Here is a 15,475-nt window from a genome sequence, read left to right on the forward strand (position 1 = left end):
AGCAGGAGCAGCAGCAGCTCGGTTACGCCATCTACTGGACAAAGGCCTCCTCATCTGACCTCTATAATCTACTCTCTGTTTTGCGCCAGTTGTGGCCACCATATTCAACCAATTTCCTAATCCCGTGCCTCCACCTGACTCTCTGCCACCTCCTTCCTCACGTACGGATTTGTTTGCAATGTGCTTCGCATTAGCTTCGGCTGGTGTCGGCAGGAGGACGGCATTATTAGCCATGGATGCTCTGTGATTATAGCGTTCAGCTCCAGTACTACAGGTCGCAAGTTTGATCCTGCCCACGGCGGCTGAATTTAAATGACGGCAAGGTGCAAAAATGCCCGCGTACTGAGGTTTAGGTGCACGTTAAAGGACTGTAGGCGGTCCAGCTTAACCCGGGGCCGTTCATTACGGCTTGCCTTATATAAATAGCACTAGTCAATATATATGACGACAGTCGTGTGCATTAGAAGCGGCAACACGAAAGATTGTAAAACATCCTAACATCCCATGGCACCTTACCCTGCTCTCTGTGCTGTTTCATAAAACCAAAGCACTTCATTCCGCTTTTCTTGCTTCATTACAACCCGCTTCGTTTGACTTATACTCGCATCTCCCGTGTTCTTCTTAATTTTCTATATGTTTTTTTTTAATGCTACTGCAAGCCCAGCACCCAACTGGATACCGAGATATCCATCCGAAGAGCAATACTTGATTTCCGTGTATGCGTCTGAGCGCGGTTTTCTTTGCAATGCAGTTAAGAGCGTCGTTGTGACCCTGTTGTGTTAAACGCGGGGTTTAGCCGAATGAGTGTGCAGCAAAGCCGGCATTGTCTTTTCTCTGGGCCGAGATACCTGAGACAATGAGAGAGCGGTCTCGTGGCATGCAGTCCACGGCCAGAGCGTTGCCACGCGAGCCTGGCGCCGTGAATCAGTGGCGGTGCGCTGCGTGCGCAGGTGCGCGTCAAGCAGGGCGAGGTGACGCTCATCCGGCTGCGCAACCCGTGGGGCCGCGGAGAGTGGAACGGGCCCTGGAGCGACCGCTCCTGGGAGTGGGACAGCCTCTCCGAGAGGGACCGGCAGCTGCTCGGACTGCGCCAGCCGCCCTCCGACGGAGAGTTCTGGTTGGTCACCTCCCTCACTGGCAGTGTGCCCAAAGCACACTGATCGCGTACTTTCGCCAACGTGCTCGACGTTTCTCACGTGAACTTTGTTCGGTCTCATGGGCCCTTTTTCGATAAAGGTCAGTTGCTAGGTGACGCTTCGTCCGTCTGCTATCTCCTCCAGCCCGTGCTTTTCTCGCTTTTAATTTTCACAGGTGTCGTGTCATCTGCCTCAAGAGTGTGCACTACTCAACTTCGTAGTGCCACTCCAAAGCGTTACCGCACTCGCCCATTTCTTCTACGTTAGGCGGTGTTCTCGCGCTGTGATTGATGTGGTAACCGCTGCGACTGGTCTCCGCTAGACCCATGGCACGGCGACTTACGATGTCTTCTAGAAGTGCTAAGGAGCCCCAATCGATATGATCACCTTTTTCGGGCAATCCAAGAAATTGTCGTTAAAGGCAATGCTGAAAAGAGATATTTTTACGTGCGAGTTTTTAGCAAGGCACCAGTTAGAAGGTCGAGCAAACAGATGGATTTGAAACTTTCTGAAACGTTTATGTTAGCAATAACGGAGTAATTACTCATTGAGGGAAACAACCATCCCGGAGTAACCTCCTCCTGTTGTGACCTGCTGCGTACGTATATAGCGCCTGCGTGCGCGCACAATCGCGGCCAGCGGTTCACACGCCAGCGTGGACTCGCGAGCTCGAGGCGAGCGCTCACCTCGAGCGCGCGCTTAGTGCCAAGGGTAGAGTGACACATCTGTTGCTTTCCTCCTCCGCAGGATGTCCTTTGAGGACTTCACGTTGAACTTCACGCACTTGGACCTGGTGCACATTGGGCCGGACGACTGGATGCAGGAGTCGGCGCTTCACAGCAAGAAGCCCTGGCGCGCCGTGCTGGCCAGGCGTCGCTGGAGGGCGGGCTACAACGCCGGAGGGGGGCCCAACCACCCTGGTCAGTGGCGGCCTCTCGACTCACCAGACGCATAACGGCATCAGAGAAAGCGTACCGTTATAAGCGAATTCGCAGACTTTTAGGACAGACTAGATGGCGCTGTGCGATGTCTGTAAGGTCCCTATATCTGAGCCTTGACAACGATGACGAATTCGGGTGGCGCACCCCATGCTGCATCGATCATTACGGTTTCTGTGCGCGGCTAACTTTGACCGGCGCCGAGGAGCGCAGAGTTCGGATTAATGATAAAAAAAAAAAGACTTTAGGCAGCGTTCATATACTTTGTCGAGCAGGAAATGCGAAAGCATACGTGACCAGCTGCGCTTATTCGGCCCGGCATCGTGCAGCCTCAGTGGACTTGGCTTTTGCGTCGAGTTTTTCCATAAACCAGATAACCCGGTTGCGTGGGTACATGTCACGTGCGCATCCATTCTTGATGGCATACAACAACTGTCTAAGTCTGGACAATCAGTTCGGTACAGTGCTCGATTTAGTATGTAATAAGGACTTATTTATGTAATAAAGTATGAAAAATATTTGCAAGGAAACAACATACATTTTAACGGAAAGTTAGATGCGAGACGCTTTTTTGGGGACGGCTCCGGACGAACGCGAGGCAAACGATAAATTTCATTTCATAATTGTGAGCCGAAACGATTCACAATTCTGCACGAGCTATTCTTTGTGGTATGGTGGACGTTTCGCATCCGCTTTCTTTCTTTCTTTTTTATTGTTATCTACGCAGAAACGACAGGCTGCAACCCGCAGTTTCACGTGCAAATTCCCAAGACGAGCTCCAGCAAATGTCACATGGTGGTCTCCGTGACGCAGCAGTACGTCACAGACGCCCTGCGAGACGGCGGCAAGAGGCCTACATTACACCCCGTTGGTTTCGCCATATACGAGGTGAGGCGCGCGAAAGCTCTGCCGGGAAACCCTGCGGCAGACAAAACGCAAACTGTAGCGGCGCCTGAACTGTCTTCTTCCCTTGATAGCTGCGGTGAAGTCCCTGGTCTCCAGAATTCTGATTTAAAAATATGAAGTTGCCATCGCACGGTCTTGTGAAAAGCAACTTTCTTGCAGAAACGAGGGGTGGGTAGTTTGCTGTCCGTAAAACCATACACTACATAAAACTGTCAATTTATTAGGTGTGGTTAAGGCGTGGTGGTAGACCTGTAACGCTGTGATGAAAGCTTCTGTCGCAACAGAGAGTCTAGAATAGGGGACCGCAACTTTGCGACTCCAGTCAGCGTCGCGCAAAAATGTCTTTGGGCATTAGAAATACAGAAAAGTGACCAAGTTTAAGAGCAGCGGCTGACCGGCAAATACCATGCCTGGATTGAATTCACCGTTTGCTGCGGCTCACCGGTTAAACGTAGCAAAGGTTTTAGTAAGCAAACTGGCGAATTTCCCGCTATTCATTCTGAGTGATGTTGCAAAGAGACAACAGTGATAGATATTCATATTCATATGAAATATTCCTATTCGTATTCATAAGAATTACTCGGGCGTGGTTTGCTAAACAACAAAAAACATCAGCAGCACCAACAGCAAGGAAACTTCTCCATTTGATTCTTTCGCCAATTCTTATTCATGTTTTCCGGGCATCGAACTAGACGTTATCATTAGGCTTATGAACTCTAGAAAGCGGGCTGAATCCAGTAATATCCCATCTTTCAAACCTTCTGATCGAGATAAAATGAAGTGAAGCAAAAGCCTCGCTAACCATTCATTTTTCCCGAACGTAGGACACAGTGCGGGAGCAACGCCCAAATTGCTTACTTCGCCTAGGCGAAGTACCACGCTTTCCGCTGGAGGTCACGCCTAAAGCGCGCTTTGGGTTTTGCGCATGCGCATGACAGACGCGCTATTTTCTTTGGCCCCCAAACGGCAGATTTTCCCGTTCTTTCTTGTTGCATACAGGCTACCGTTCTCTCCACACTATACGCCTCTTGCAGTCTCGGACAGTTCTTCGAAACGCAGCTGTTGCCTAACCAAACTGAACGTACGTTTAAGCCGGGCATCCCTGCACGCTTTGGCATCGATATATACATGCACCAAACGGGCACAGCACGCTACGAAAACTGGTCGCGCGCTAGGTGAAATGGCGAGCCTTATCGGACAACGACTGCCCTGCGAGTTTACAGCGGCATTTCTACACGATGCCCCATGAGTGGTTATGCGTCGTGCTTCTCTGCGTGTCGTGTGTGAAAGTAACAAATTTGCAAGACTCTGCTGCGTTGCATAATATAGCGAAATATTTTATCGCTACTGGCGTGATGACCTGCCGCTAAGCCTATCATTGCCAGCTCGTTCACGTCATATTACAGGAACGAGTCCAATGGGTAATAAACGTTTGGTACTGAGTGAATACTTAATCCCTCATTTGAATTCCAGTCCACCCTGGTGGCTTTATACAAAGTAGCGGACAAGCCTAGGTATTCTTCACTATTTCTGCGCCTGAACTGTCAGGTCTGTTGCTTCGCTTCCAGTTAAAAGTATCATGCCGAAAAGACCACCTTGACCAAAGGCGATTTGTGGTGGGGAACACTTAGGCGTGATTACGAAGCTCAGTCCAGCTCGGCTTATTTTCAATGACCCCTTCTATGCGAGGAGTTACAGCGTTGACAGGCAACCTTACTGATACTAGCTCCATCTACCATTTCTCCTTCGAAGGCCATACGAACTCGGCGATACAACGAGCTGCTTCCTCACGCGCAGCTTTCAGACTCTGATGTCGTGCGCTGGGCGCGCATTATCGCGACATCCTTTCAAACTCAGCAGTAACATCTCAATACAAATGGAACTTACTGAATAACTTTCTCCTTTACTGCAAAATTGGTTCCGAAATCAAGGCCCTCTCTTATTTCACTTTAAGCGAAGGAAATAAACACGGTAAAGAATTCCACGTGAAAAGGGCGCATATAACGGCTTGCCATTGATAAATACGAAGAATCGCATTCTGATAGAACGTTTAACTAATGCGCCATGCAACAGTGAAGTCCTCTCCGCTCCCCGGGACCTCTACCTACGATCCGTCGACAACAAAGCATTTACTTTTCGTCTCGCTGTGCGGTTCATGGTCGGAGAAAACGGCGCACGCTCGCGTGATCTAGCCCCCAGCGCAAAGGGAAAGCCATCCCGTTCTGAGCGTGTCGCGTGCACGTAACCTTGAGCTTCGGGCCGTCACGTCGTAAACGCCTGTCGCGCACGCAAATGCGCGGTATGCTGGGACCGGACATGGAGAGGCGATCGCGTGCCACAGGCTTCCGCGCTCTATCGCGCCATGCGTGCGCGGCGCAGGCCGCGCTCCGGTGCGGGGTCCGCTGAACGCCCAGCGTCTCCGTGCTGCTCGTATAAGCTGCACCAGCGTCACGAGCGAGATGCTTTGGCGGGGTAAGCGGCGCAGCTAGCTTGTTATATAGAGCACGCAACCTAGGTCGTCGTTAATTGTCGAAGCGCCGCCGAAGGAGCGTGCACCGAGCTGTTTCTTTCTTGAAGCCCTCCGTCAACACAGGCTGCGCCATTATCCCGCGCATAAGCGACACGTGGGGTTTAAGGTCCTTGTTTGCAAGGCTTATGGAGCTGTGCCTTGGTAAAAAAAATTTACTACGTACCCGGTATACCCCTGAGCCTCTTTACCTTGAGCAAATAGGCGGCGCCGTTATCTAGAGTTTGCTTGCTACAAACAAATATCGCTTATGAGGAAAGACACGGCGCAGTAACTACCTCTGTCACTGTGGACGCCTGAACCCCTTCGTGAGGGGCGGGATGGAAGGAGGTAGAGAGAGGAAGAGCCGCCGTAGTGTATGGCTCCGGATCAAGATCGACCAGCTAGGATTTTTTTTAACTTGCATTGATATCGCACAGCACACGGGTGTTTGTTTTCCGCGAATTGAGCGTATCGACTTCAGACCAGAGAACGGCTGTGCGCCTGTCTGTCTAGCATTTCGAGTGTTCTTCCCCTCTGCCCTCCTTTTTTTTATTTTCATTGTCTGTATTAGCGCGCATCCGGTCCTAAAAATGGAAGTGCCGAAGTGATGACAATTGCTCAAGCATTCTGAGTGAATTCGCTTGGAGGGGTTCTGAACATTAGACTCGACGCTAGTGCGAGATGTTCTCTCATCTTACGTGTCCTTTTGTGCACTTCCAGAAGTACGCGATTGCCTCCACATAATACTGAGCCGCAACAATAACATTAAAAATTAACAGGCATCTTGCGCGAGGATGAAACTAGCATAGGGTTGCTCCTAGCTGGGGTTCATCACTGAACCTCCCTTCCTGAAAGCGTAAATACACATTTGCCAAGTTGCGAGGTGTCAGGAAACCCATTTAAAGGCAAAACGAGCTCATCTCCACTCTTGTCTGGTGTGTGTATACGTCGCGGAACTATGTGCTACTCTTCTTTTTCATTTTGATCGGTGGATGATTTTTAGCAATACGCCCCTTGAGTAAATCTTTAGACAAAGCCTTTACAAATATTTCATTTTGACAGCATTGCGACGCGGATGCGGCAGAAGAGACGAGAGTGGACCACCTGCTCGACGCGAGAAACGAGGAAGAAGTGGTCAGAGCGATTGTGTATGTGTAGAGCGTCAACATCATTTTTTTAGATAATTAGGTCGCTGATGGGGCCGAATATTGTCACGAAGCCGTACGGGGAACGGTGACCGTGCTAGGGATGAGAAAGATGAATGGGGTGATTAAAATAGCAACGTACACACCCCGTTAAAAGTATACGGCCCAAGGTGCGTGCTTGGGATGCCTGCTGTATGCCTCGTTATGCATCCTCAGCGCCCGTAATCTCTCGAAAGAGGAATGGCTTCACGTCCTCAATCCTACCTAACTTTAGACTGGCATAGATGTTCTAGGAAGCTCCGCTAAACAGCTTAGAAGCAAATCCCTTGGGCTGCATACTTTTGAAGGGGGCTGTACATTCGAAGCCACCGAAAAGTATATGCAAGACGCAAAAAGTTAACCCCTGGCCATTGATGGAATTGTTAGTCTTCAAACTGCGTCGTCATCAGAGTATGTCTGTCTATTTAGCGTTAGTGGCGTCATATAAACCAAAACCAATCATGTTTAATGTCTTGATATTTATGTCTGGTGCAAAATATACCCCTTGGAGAAAAAGAAACAGAAGGAGAATGACACAGGCGCTGTCGTTCCTATGTCACCGCCCTGTGTCCGCGCTGTTACTTTGTCATGTTCAGCCAGCTAGCCCGCAACAGGACCCTAAAATACCCTTTGGACTTTAGTCGGTGATTGGAAATTGTGTCCTTTTGACTGTTTCGAAGCGTACGGATGAGCATTATCTCACACTGCATGTAGTGACTGACTGCTTCGTTAATCCATCTTAACTTGATCATGGCCACACCCGCACGATATAGTAGACCGTCGGTCATACTGCTTTAGTTTCCTCCTCACGCGACAGACAGCAGTGAGTTTATTTTCTAGGTTTCTCAGCTCAGGTTACCTAAGGGCCTCGGCACAGAGCGTACCTGTATAACGCTTTATTTCAACACGCGGTATGTGCATCGTATACATTGCGCCATAAGCTGTCATCCAGTCTGCTGCAACACCTCCGTCTTTCAAGTTCAGCAGGAAGAGGAAATGGTGTTGTAATCGACACACTCTGACGCATGGGTTAAACGCATGTGCTTAGGTGGCGTATACTGTTCTCACATACTGCGCCGAATATGGCTTTGCAGGTTCGTGCATCGAGTCACTTTGCTTGCTCAGACAAGACATGACACTCTATTTCCCAGTTACATTCCAGTGAATAGAATTCCACTCCGGACTTGGACATAAGGGGCTGCGTTTTGTAATGATTCATTTAATTTTCCATTCATTTGGTGCTCTCCGTTGGTCCCGAGCGTCACACTTGTCTTGGCGCTCATGATGCCACTTACTTGCATAAACGCGTCTCGCGTCCATGTCGCACTGCGCCGGACCGGCGTGTTTGACACGTGCTTTATCGGCGCTATTCCCGTCCCCTTTAAGGTGTCGGGAGAGCGACGATTTGGCGTAGCATGGTCCGTGTTACTCAGCCGGACTGGGTGCGGGGGCTAGCTGCGGCATTGCGACCAGACTGGCCGTGTCTGTGATTGGCTGTTTCCTTCTTCACCTGCTTTCTACACTGTTGTCGTCAGAAGACATGGGGTTAGAAAACACGGTCCCAGAAAAGCGTCGCGTTTACTTTTGGCTCTCTGGTCTTGAGCATTTGATAACTGTATAGGCACGAGGAGATTTATTAACGGAGCGTTCCGCTGTTCAAACACCGCCGCTCTCACGCATTGCATAGCGGAAATGGGAAAGTGCTCTGTGTGCATACTCGACAGTGATCAATCGTAGAGCTGCTTGCGAACGCATTATTCCGCCCAATTCATGCTTCGAGACGGCGTACAAACGCATGAACGCGTTCTGTATTGTTTCTATGCGAAAACACTATTAGCCCCATTACGAGAAAAGCTGGTGATGGTGTGAGTGTACTCGCAGATGGGACAGAAAATCCCAGCGATGGCAAGAAAAATAGGGTGCCGTCAACAAGCGGGCGTGCATGATACGCACAGCAAGCCGAGCACCGCCCCTTCAGACAATCATATGCAGGTTGTTCGTCTATGTCTATTCGTCAGTGGCTGACATCCATGTGGCGCCAGTTTTTCCGACATTCGTACCAAACTTGTAACGCGACCGCTTCATGTACAGCGTACCGGATGGCGTCATGCGATTTTTCATTGTATATAGCTTACATGTGTTAGTCAAGTTGGAGGCTAGCTTGCGACAGGGATTCGGACCGGTGACAAATTCACCCTCAATTGTATGCCTTTTCAGACTTCCGGATCAAAACAGTGATGCAACCGTTCCCCGTACACCGTTCCGGGCGGTGTCATACGCGCGGACGCGCATGTGTGTGGGTGGGTGTCAATGTACCCAGGGACAGTATAATGCTTTCGCATTCCCATACTTAAAGGTGCACTGAAGAGGAATCTCAACTCGTCTTTTTGCCGCGGGAACTCGATCTGCACGTTCCGAGCATTCTTAGAAACTTCGATTTACTGCCCTGTGTGGCCGATTTCCCTAATTAAATCGAATTAACGCCCGGCTCCCGCCTTTTTTTTTTTCAATTCTGCCTCGTACGGTGGGCGGAGTCGACCAACGCGGGGAGTGCCTTTCACTCAGCCCCGTGGCGGCTTGCCGCTCTGCCATCGGCGGAGTAATACGTAGTAGTCCGTAGAAGCAAATAGTCCGCGCGTATTTTTATTTCTGCGGGCTTATTTTGCGGTTATATTATCTGCAATTGAAACTATTTATTCACGGAAACCTAAAAAGCAAAATGAAGCGAAAGCAAAGCCTCCACGGAGCTGGCTGAAAGGCACTCCCCGCGTTGGTCGACTCCGCCCACCGTACGAGGCAGAATTCAAAAAGAGAGGCGGTAGCCGTGCGTTAATTCGATTTAATTAGGGAAATCGGCCACGCAGGGCAATAAGTCGCAGTTTCTGAGAATGCTAAGAACGTGTAGATCGAGTTCCCGCGGCAAAAAGAAGAGTTCAGATTCCTCTTCAGTGCACCTTTAAGCAGTCTTAAGTGTATCTACCGAATTTTTTTCTGACACTCGGAAACGCGGAAAACCCTCCCGCAGATCCCGGCGAACCTGACGCGGCTGACGACGCAGTTCGTGGCCACGCACCGGCCCCTGGACGTGACGGTGCACACCACGACGCGCGAGACGGTCACCTTCTTCACGCTGCCCGCCGGCGACTACATCGTGCTGCCCTGCACCAGCGCACCCAACTGCGAGACGCGCTTCCTCCTGCGCATCTTCACCGACGAGCACAGCAACGTCTGGTGCGTTGTCCACTCGCTGCATCTGGGCCGTCGGTATGGATGGACAGTGTCTTCCTGCTGCGGTGGGGTCCGTGCGCCGCGCGTGCTGGGGTCGTTATATGCTGCGTATGCGGGCGCGCGCGCGCGGTAATGTTCTCGGCTCGGCCACGACGAGCACGAAAACGAGACATTTCCCGTTTCGACTCGGGAATGCTCTCTTAGTAACCGGCTGCCGTAGCTTGTTGCCGCTTTGTCGTACACAGTGGATGACGACGCACTGACGGTTCCGCGCTTTGAGCACCGCTTTGCCGTAAATGGCGATCAGGTCCGTTAGCAAATCGAATATACTTCACCGGGTGTTTCAGAGAATGTTGTCAAAAATTTTCTACGAATAGCGGATTAGAGATTAAGTGATAGCTATTTCGGGAACACTCTATTAGCGACAGGGAGATCAGAAAGTGACTGTAATTAGTAAAGTGGGGTAACAGATTCAAAGTTAATTACTAATACGGGCTTTAAGGTACGTGTTGGTGTGCCAGTATATTAAGAATCCTGGTACTAGGTCGTGCGCCGAGATATCTACCCACAAACTGGGAGCTACATTGCACTGGCAGCCACGTGTCTCGAAGAGAGTTGGTCACCGTTGCGTACAACGCCACTGTACTTCGCGTTTCATTTTGAGGACTGATATACCTGACGGAATCAGGCACGATTTCCAGGATTCTTGATAATTTATATATGTGTGGACCGTTGACTGGCAGCACTTACGCAATTAAATTATGATATCCTGATTAGTGAATATGCTTTTCTATGTTAACTGATTACTGCGTATGACGAAGTATCTAAAGTCTGCCGCCCCTAATAATGTTTACACAAAAAAGGCACCTTTTTAGCAGTACTATATGCTGCCGCTAATGAATTTTTTTTTGTCAGTCCTCGCTTTACCACATCTATAAATTGCGCTCAGGTTGCGACATGTGCACCACTGAGCGCATCAATTGGATGCCTTCTGTCAAAGCATAGCGTTGGGCTCTCACCAAACCTGTTAATAGTTCTTGGATGTTACGCCTACAGTCCGGTGCTCCATGCTGTAAACTAAATTATGTCTTTGTTTGTAAACACGACTTAAATCTGAAAGGGTTTGAGGAAGTATTATTTCTTAATAAGTACAGTCAACTGTCGGTAAAACAGACTCGAAGGGGAGCGAAAAGTGGTGTGAATTTCGGGGAGTTCGAATTAAGCGAAACGTTTTTAACGTACCTCACGTGAACGGGACCAGAAGATGAGTTCGAACGAACTGGAAGTTCTAATTAAGCGAGTTCCAAATTACCATAGTCTACTGCACCTACCTCTTCACCGAGCTAACGGGCTGATGTAGGTGTATGAGAGTAGGATGCCACTCGGAGGAGTTCGACGCGCCGTAGGATCCACATACTGTGCCCCCGGAGCAAGAGCCCATTCCACTACTGCGCGTGATCGATCTTTGGAGCTGGTTGTGTACCGACGCGGAAGAGACGGATGAAACGTGCCTCTTGAGGAGTTGCACGAGTAAAGAATGAGAGCGGAGCGAGTAAGAGGTCAGTAGAGGGCGTTGACGCATAGAGTCACCAGCGAGAGAGTCGCTAAACAGGGTTGCTCCCGCAGCAACGGCCATCGAAGATTTCGTAGTTGCAGACATCCTGAACACTGCGTGTCACCGCGTCGAAGCCAATCAGCTGCGCGGATTATCGCCGAGATTGTCGGGTTTGTGGCTACCCTTGCCGAAATTCTTTTCAGAGGCTTCGATTTGCATCTCTCAGTTTCAAGAATTAGTGGAAAAAACGTAGAATGTAGGATGAACTACGAAACTACGAAACACTCACACTATTGCGTCAGGTGCCTGACAGCGCGATTCGTAGAGTCATTAAAAATTGTCGCAAAAATGATAGTCTCGTTCGTCTAGCATATCAAAACGGGGATCGCATTTCGATGGCGGCGAAATGCAATAACGCCCATGTGCGCTGTGCCATGAAATAGTCCGGTAAAGAACCCCCAGGGGGCCGAAATTAATCCGAAGCGCTCCGCTATGGCGTCCATCACAGCCGACGTGTAGATTCGGGGCGTTAAACCCCACATTTTATAACTTACAATTTCCAGCATATCAAAGCTTTTAAAACCCGCTCTCGCACATTTTACATTACGACAGCATCCACTGCAAACACGGTCCACGCCCACCTGAATCGCATGCGCTGTCCCTAGTCTCCTCCCTAGCACATGTCCCTGATCGCCTCCTTGCGTGAGTGTCTTCGTTCGCGTTTTCATTGTCTAGCAGATATTTATACCAAACCAGGCCCGAAAAAAACCTTATTGTCGTGTTAAAGAAAGCACAAAGCCTAGCATAAAGTACGTTTTAAACTTTCAGTGATGTCAGACATGAAGATTTTGCCCGATAAAAGAGCTTTGATAATAAATAAAATAGCGGAAACCTCAAAAATCCGTTGCAACTCGCCACACAGTTCGCCTCGCCCTATACACTGTATCACGTAATCCAGTCGCCTGCAATGTATCGAGGTATGAGGAGACGTGCGCACTGTATCCGCTGGTAGCAACAGCACGTGACTCGGTCGTGAGGCAGAGCTACAATGAACTTTTTTCCCCGACCACGCGTCCTGTAAAATTTTGATCGTTGTAGTATACGTGCCCTTTGCAAATACGCGCTTCATAGGCAGGGCGGTTCAAATTATTTGATACAGATTTTACTTTTAAAAGTCGTGATCGATACGGTGGTGCGGTCTGTGTAGCAGATACTGCAGCAGTGCAGGATTACTGAACTAAAATGAAGCAATCCTATTTTATTTTGGTTTGGTTTGGTTTGGTTTGGTTTATTGGGGTTTAACGTCCCAAAAGCGACTGAGGCTATGAGGGACGCCGTAGTGAAGGTCTCCGGAAATTTCGACCACCTGGGTTTCTTTTAACGTGCACTGACATCGCACAGCACACGGGCCTCTAGAATTTCGAAGAAATTCAGCCGCCGCGGCCGGGATCGAACCCGCGAATTTCGGGTCAGCAGCCGAGCGCCGTAACCACTGAGCCACCGCGGCGGGCCCTATTTTATTTTCGTTTTTAGGGCTCAACAAATGTTGCAAAATTAAAGGCCGCGAACATCGAGAGCGAGCTCAGTTTTTGAAATATAGGAATCCGCATTTTGGTTTGAGATACTGATTGTGAAAAACATGCTTTTCGACACTCGTTAGGCTGGCTTTCCCGCGTTGCGCATGGATCAAATTGCGTCACTGGTATATTTATGATAGAAACTACGCAATTCATGTCCTTTATGACACGGATGATGTTGACGTTGTTTACGTACAGCGAAGTCGTTTGGTGAATGTGCAAGCTGGGAAACCCAACTTAAGGAGCGGTCAAAGACCTTTTTCGTAGTGGCGTGCGAGCAGCGCTTTTTCGAACAAGTCGAATACGGATTGTGTAGTCAAAAACCTAATCGGACGCGAATCGAATAGTGAAAGAACCGAATGTAATACGAATCGATTAATTTTGTGATCATCCGCTACTTGTGCGAATATTCGCACAAAGAGAATATTAGTGCGAAGCACTGGCGAGGGCGCTGTAATTCGTATAATTTAGACTGTAGCTGTCGACAAACGCAGCACTTATCTCCCCTAGGAACGCACCACACGAAGTCGGTGTATTAACTCTGTGAGCGTCATGTCATCGCAAGGCAAAACTACCATTTTGCTGCTGATAATGACCTCGAACAAACGCGTGCCAAAACTCAATTGAAGAGAGGGAAGAGAGTTTGAGTCATGGCCGCCGATATCGGGCATGAGGGCGTAGTTTGCTAAGCCTGGCTGAACCCTGTCGCGTTGTCCAATATGGAGGGCCATATGTATGAGCATTATGCCTCACGATGGGCCCGCGTCGCGGCGCTGAACCCTCCTTTCCGCACATATCGACCGCGGCAGCACTCTGTGCGACGTCGGAGTGAGCGCTGTCTTTTAATAAGAGTCGTCGGGAAAAAAAAAAAAAAAAACTACGGTGTGCCCTATTCTAACTTGGTGCCAGTTTATGGGTGAGTTTATGGATGAATGAACTTATGGATGAATTCGATTCGCTTCGAATAATTTTGAAGACGCACTATTTGATGCTTTCAACGTATCAAATATAAGACCATTAGATTCACTATTCGAAAATTTCGAATATTCGCGCACCCCTATCTCATCGCGGTCGATATCTCGAACCACGTAGCCGATTCGGAAATTTCAAAAAGTGGACTCCTGTTCGATACTGGCGGCCTTCAGTTTCGCAATATAATCTTTTTGCCCTGAGACAAAAATTAAAAATCATTAGAGAGTTTTAGTTATTAAGCGAATTTTATTTGCATTCTGTCGCGTAAATAACGTCCGCCTTGTCGTGAAACCCATCTTTACAGACCACACCGGCGTATCTTCCGCGGATTTCAAAAGAAAAGTCTGAATCGAATAATTTGAAACTCGCGGTAAAATGTACCGCTCTTTTTCAGATTTTTTTTTTTATTCCCGGTAAATTTTTGGGCTCTCCAGCGCAATCTTGCTGTAGTCATCGATGCTGCTGCTGCTCGGGGTCGCATTTGAATTGGGTTTGGGTGCACCGATGGCGTTATCTGTTTTTGTGGCAGTTTCGTACTCGTCCTCTAGCACGCGGTGTCATGCGCGATTTTTTTTAACGTGATAGAGTTAATGGCCCCGTTCTGCGGACAACCCAGCGTAGTTGTCAGCGCCGGTGTGTGCGGAAAAGCCGGATTGGTCGAGAGGATCATGACGTCACACGTGGAGCTGTGTAATGAAAAGTGATTAGAAACTGGTTAGGAAACTGGTGATTAGAAGGTCGCAACATGAATGAAACGTCATTAGGACATGTATGGTAGAGAGAGGGTGTGGTAGATGGTCCTTGGCGATCACAAAATGAACAAGGGAGGGGAAAACCTCAGGTTGCTCGAGCCAACGTTTCGACAAGAGGACTTGTCTTCGTCGTAGGACGTGTAAGTACATAAAGTAAATGACTTGCGATGGAAAGAAAATTGGGGTAATTGGTCGGGGATCCAACTCCTGACCCTTGGTTTGCGAGTCAGACACGCTACTCCTAGGTTACGCAGACACGATCGTACGGCTTGGTTAAAGCGGGCTTTGCCGTGGGGTCTTTCACATAATATGGGAAAGAATCCGTGTCTGCGTGAGCAAGAGGAGCAGCTGAAGGGACCCAGTAATGCTGTCGCGTTATACTCTTAATGGCGGAGCTTATAAGTGTTCTCCAAAGTTTTACCAGAACAGATAGCTGTATATTAGACTTTGTCACGAATTGACTGTTTCGTAAGCGTCGTATGTCGTGAATGAAAACTTCTGAACCCCCCTGCTAGCCATTGAGAGACTGCACGGTTAAGCCTACGTCATAAGGGTGACGTGAGACGGGGTAAGGCATTTTAGAAATTGCACCCGGCGGAAAGCCTGGGAATTTTTTCTCCCCCTGTTCCAGGGTTAGGAGGTGATGCCAACGCATTTGCTGTTTTCTCTCCCTTCTATTTCCGAGTTTTCTTAAAATTTCTGCGGGAGAATTTATTGA

The 15,475-nt window shown here is 49.0% G+C and overlaps 1 protein-coding gene across 4 annotated transcripts in view; it reads left to right on the top strand.

Moving 5' to 3' along the window:
- LOC149353120 (calpain-9-like) overlaps positions 1 to 15,475 on the top strand; it is a 108,351-nt gene that overhangs the window by 84,226 nt on the left and 8,650 nt on the right. For 3 of the 4 annotated variants that reach the window (XM_089577293.1, XM_089577294.1, XM_089577292.1), the window contains exons 7-10: positions 951 to 1,117; positions 1,884 to 2,056; positions 2,802 to 2,962; positions 9,699 to 9,904. In XM_089577293.1, the coding sequence (XP_089433419.1) occupies positions 951 to 1,117; positions 1,884 to 2,056; positions 2,802 to 2,962; positions 9,699 to 9,904 (707 nt within the window). The remainder of the gene's footprint in view (positions 1 to 950; positions 1,118 to 1,883; positions 2,057 to 2,801; positions 2,963 to 9,698; positions 9,905 to 15,475) is intronic. The other variant, XM_089577291.1, reaches the window with a different exon arrangement.

Source organism: Amblyomma mixtum, chromosome 3, assembly GCF_055824585.1.
Source record: "Amblyomma mixtum isolate Tamu chromosome 3, ASM5582458v1, whole genome shotgun sequence".
NCBI classification, from domain to species: Eukaryota; Metazoa; Arthropoda; class Arachnida; order Ixodida; family Ixodidae; genus Amblyomma; species Amblyomma mixtum.